This window comes from Lagopus muta, chromosome 2 (genome assembly GCF_023343835.1).
Source record: "Lagopus muta isolate bLagMut1 chromosome 2, bLagMut1 primary, whole genome shotgun sequence".
Lineage (NCBI taxonomy): Eukaryota > Metazoa > Chordata > Aves > Galliformes > Phasianidae > Lagopus > Lagopus muta.
Window position 1 is genome coordinate 9,339,887 of NC_064434.1, and position 4,773 is coordinate 9,344,659.

Here is a 4,773-nt window from a genome sequence, read left to right on the forward strand (position 1 = left end):
GCAGGGAAGTTGGACGAGATGACCTTTAATGCTGCCTTACAACTCAAACAATTCTGTGATGAATGTGTGATTTGAGTTTTGGGTTGCGTGAGGAGTCGTGGCTGAATATTTGATGTCTTTTCGTCAGCACAGCGCTTCATTAAACAGGAAAAAAGAGCCACCCGAATGAGTAGTTATGCTGATCATCTGCTCTGTGCTGTGCCATGAAAGGTAGGGAAATAGGTAGCTTATTCATATCAAAGCACATGGCTCTGTTGTTCACTCAGGGTGCTGCTAGCAATTATCTGTGTGCCTCAGTGTGCAGAAAGCAAACTGAAGCAGCCCTCATGCATACCCCTTCACTCTTGTAGACTTCAAGACAGGGTGGCCTTATCCAAACAGTCGGCTCATCTCAACTTCAAAGCTGGGCTCAGGAAATGTTCTGAAAAGGTCTGACTAACCCAAGTCATACCCACAGCAGGGGTTCTTCTAATTGCAGACACAGTTCCAGTACTCAGTTACTGGAACTTACTTCATTCACTAGTAAAGTCTTCCATACTGAAGCCAATGGGCCCTAATTAAGACTTAAATGCCTAATACCTGTTACTTATTAATGGCCTGGGTTTCACAATTAGTGTAAATTTGCTACCGTTCCACTGCAGTGGATTCTGCCCATAAATGTCAGAAAGCCTCACCATCAATTTCCTCAGTTTGATTTTGCACTGAAGTTGCAGGAAGCACTGTGTAGTACATGCACTGAGCTAAGTGGGAGCAAGGAGGCCTTAATTTATATTTTTTTCAGTTATATATGCTTCTCTTCTCTGAAGAATCCTCTTTTCAGCTCACACATAAAAGCCTGAAAAGAGTCCGTTCTGAGAACGGTGGAGATCAGAAGCAGAACTGTACATAGGAATCCTTCCCTTTCCCCTGCTAAGATCAGGGAAAAGGGGAATCTGGACAGCTTTACAGTGCTCTGAGTGCAACAGAACTGCAGCAATCCTAGGACTGAACACAGAGGATAACAACCTGCTCAAGTACTTAGGCTTCTTTCTCTGGGTGTGTACAGAAAGCAGAGATGGAAAACCTGGGAAGAAAAATATGAGAATAGGCTCTGGGCTTTCTTCTCACCTAAGAGATTTCTTTACAGGACCAATTCTGCACTCAAGCATAGCTGTGGTCTGGAAGGCTCCAAGAAGTGTAACCACTCTCTGTTGTAATTTTTACATTTCCTGATCAAATTTGCATGATATGCTCAGCTATACTTCTTAAAGCAAACTGAAACTTCCCTTCCAGTAATCCCCTATAGCACAGTCTCTAAGCAAAGAATTTATTAGTTCTGCTGCACCACATACATCTGTATGACTGACGAAGAAAGCATGAGCAAGAGAAAAAAGACACCACATCTTTGCTTTTATTACTTGTGCAGCGGTTTTGAGATTAAAACTCAGCCTTTTGGATATTTACTTGATCTAAACCAATTGGCATTTTTTTATTGTTGAGAAGACAATTTCAGTTTGTTACTGGAGATTGTTTCCAGATTATATGCCTCCTCCCTGTTCTTTCTGCTAAACAGATTTTCTAAATGGCATGTCTGTAACTCAGATAATTTATGGTCATGTATAAATCTACACCAAAAGCATGAAAGCTCAGTGGGGAAGGTGATCTTTCTCCTTTTTGTCAATAAGTAGGCAAGTAAGTACATTGCCTGCTGTGGCATAGCATGCTGAGGGAGCCATGTGTGCCAGTAATGGCATACTGACTCGCCCTGTAACGCTGGCAACAAGCATCCTGCAGTCCTCATGCAAAGCATCTTAGTGAAGGGAGGGAAGTAAGAGCTTGTTAAATGTGAGCAGCTCTCAGTCTAGCACCTGACTTGTTGCAAGTCAAAGTGAGTTGTTCAGTGCTTTCTAATGTCACTGCTGAAAACCTGGATTTAACTCTCAGATTCCTTTGTAATCAGTGCAGTCAGTCAGGAGGTCAGGCTGATCTACCTAGAAACTGGAATGCCAAGGCACAAAAAGAGAAGGTGAAGACCTGTGCATTTTTGCTTAGGGTAAAATGGAAACACAAGTGAAAGCACATCATCCCAAACAGGAAATGCCTTTATTATCCAAAAGAACTCTGCAGGACCCACTGGCATTGCTCTTCTAGGGTGTAAGTAAAGATGCCAGAACTGAATGATTTCCATTTTGTCAAGTTTCTCTGACAAGATTATCAGACTTTTACTTGAATGGGACACAGGAAATATTGTCCTATTAGACCACCATAGAAAACTGATTGCCTTCTGGTCTCCATTCTCTCCAACGATAATAATAAAAAAAATCACCCTCAGTTAAGAACTTGTCTGTTTCTCTAAGATATGAATGTGCTGACTACGTAACTGAGCATCAGTAGTTAAGTATCTGCATCGCCAGTAATGCCTCTGCAAACAGTTCTCTGTGCAGAGAGACCAAATTAATCCATCTCCGGTTCCCTTTGTTCTCAGTTTTCAGTGGATGCACCTTGCATCTTTGTCTACCAGGGAAACTGAGAGAATATAGGAGAAATGACTTGTCCAATGCTCACAAGGTGTCAGGGAGCTCAGTTTCCTCTCTAGGGTCCAAGATAGTATCTGTAACGCTAGACAGTTCTTTCTCTTTAGACAATCCAGATGATATATCTCATTTTGCTGCTTTGGAGATGAGAAAACACTGGAAATGGCTGCCCAAGGGAGACTGTAGTCTCTCCTTCCTTGTCAGTATTCAAAACTCAACCCTGGTGGAGCACAATGATGGACCAGATCATCTCCAGAAATCCCACCTCATCCCTTTTTTGGTTCTGCGGTTCATTACTGTGGCATGCCTCAGCAGATCTGAAAATCTGAGGGTCTGGCTGGCAGGTCTCCTGGTCTCCTTCTCTTTTACTCTCTAGTACCATCAGCCCCAGCCCTTCAAAGCAGTTTGGCAAACTTAATACTGAAATGCTCACTCAGGATGAGTCTTTTGCAACGAGAATGAGGAAACTGCTAAAGCAAACATGCTATGGTGTGTCCGTGAATTGTGTAACTTCCACTTTGTTACCAGTAAAGTGAGATTCTTTAAAAAACAGTGTCATCAGGTTCTCTTTGCTGATTGGTTGGCCATATTAAGAAACATCAACCCATCCCTTTAAATGCTCTTTAAATGTGTTCACTGTGACGGTATTTGAAGAGTGGCAGAAAGTTCTCTGTAGGGCAGAAACAGTGACCTAAGGAAGGTGAGCAGCAACAATATTTGAAGAAACCAGTCTCATTTGGAATATCAACACAGAAGATTGATGCTGGAAATTACTATCCTGTAAGTCTAAAACTTCTATCTCATGTAAAATGTCCATGAATATGTTAAGAGAGAGAACACTTCTTAACTCCCATATGACAGCTAATCTATGAGCAAAAGCAGCATGGACTTATGCAGGGTAGCTGTCACCATTGGTAGTAACCCACTCGCAGACAATGGCAGGAAAAATGTAGACAGCTTGCATAGATGTTCAGTGCAGTGTTCTGTGCTCCATTTCACTCACAAAATTAAAGCATTCAGTGTAGAAAATGAAATCTGTTATGGACTGAATATTGACCATAAATAATGCTTGAGATGATAGAACAGAAATATAGGACACTGCAGGAATCTTGTGATGCCCAAACTTGGTTTACACATTCATTTTTGGATGTATAATAAAAATTGAAAGCAAAGTGCTCCTAGTGTCAGAAGATTCTAATGCTAGAAAAATGGAAAGGGCAAAAATCAGGAAACAAGGGTAAGGCAGAAGCATAGAAAGAAAAAAAGGAGAGAAGGGGAAGAATTCCAAACAAATGGGATTCCCTCTCCTCTTTTACCATCCACAAAAGAAGAATAACTCGTTTTGTACTTCATCTTTGTTTTGCAGGAATGGCTGCTGCTAGGAGGAAGCTTACAGTAGTTGGAGATGACTGCTCTGGTAAGACGTGCCTCCTCTTCGCTCTGCGTCACAATCAGCTCCCCGCATTCTACGAGCCAACCCTGTTTGACACATATGCCACTGACGTAGAGGAAGATGGGAAGGAGATGAAGCTGTTTCTGTTTGACATGTCAGGAAAAGATGAAGCCAGCTACCGAAATCTCCGCTCGGTGTTCTATGAGGACACCAACATTATTTTAATATGTTTCTCAGTGGACAGGCCTGACTCACAGCAAAACGTCCTTGACTTTTGGGTTCCAGAAATCAAACTGTTCTGCCCCACGGTTCCTATTATTTTGGTGGCTACCAAGATTGAACTGAGGGATGATGAAGCTATCAGGAAGAAATTAGCTGCTCAGGGCTATGAGCCAATTAACACTGTAGAAGGAAAAGCTTTAGCAGCCAGGATTGGGGCATACGCTTACCTGGAGTGTTCTGCCAGGACAAAAGAAGGTGTTGATACCGCCCTGCAGATAATTAGCCAATGTGCATTAAATGAGAAAAAGAGGAGAAAGAAGCGCCAAAGGTCCTGCCAAATTTTGTAAGAGGCACAAATATTATTTTGTTTTTAGTTTTCATTATGTGGAAGAGTGAGGTGATGTCTTTGATGCTGCTGTGTGGGCGCTGTAAGGGCTTTTGTGGTACAAGATGGAAAAAACATTTATGTGGATGGAAAGTCTGCCAAGTCTCTCACTTGAAAAGTTGGATTTGTTTCCTTCTCCAAAGCAGGCTGAAGAACACAATTCCAGGTTCGAGCTGAGCACAAGTCTTGAGAAATGGAAATGAACAAGCTACAGTTCTTCACAGAGCTGTCTTGGTCAAGGGACATAATATGCAGACTGG

The 4,773-nt window shown here is 42.1% G+C and overlaps 1 protein-coding gene across 1 annotated transcript; it reads left to right on the top strand.

Moving 5' to 3' along the window:
- Positions 1-3,881: 3,881 nt before the first annotated feature.
- On the top strand, positions 3,882-4,773 carry LOC125688731 (rho-related GTP-binding protein RhoC-like). Its single transcript, XM_048935083.1, has one exon. It carries the CDS (start codon positions 3,882-3,884, stop codon positions 4,473-4,475), a length of 594 nt encoding a protein of 197 aa, XP_048791040.1. The 3' UTR covers positions 4,476-4,773.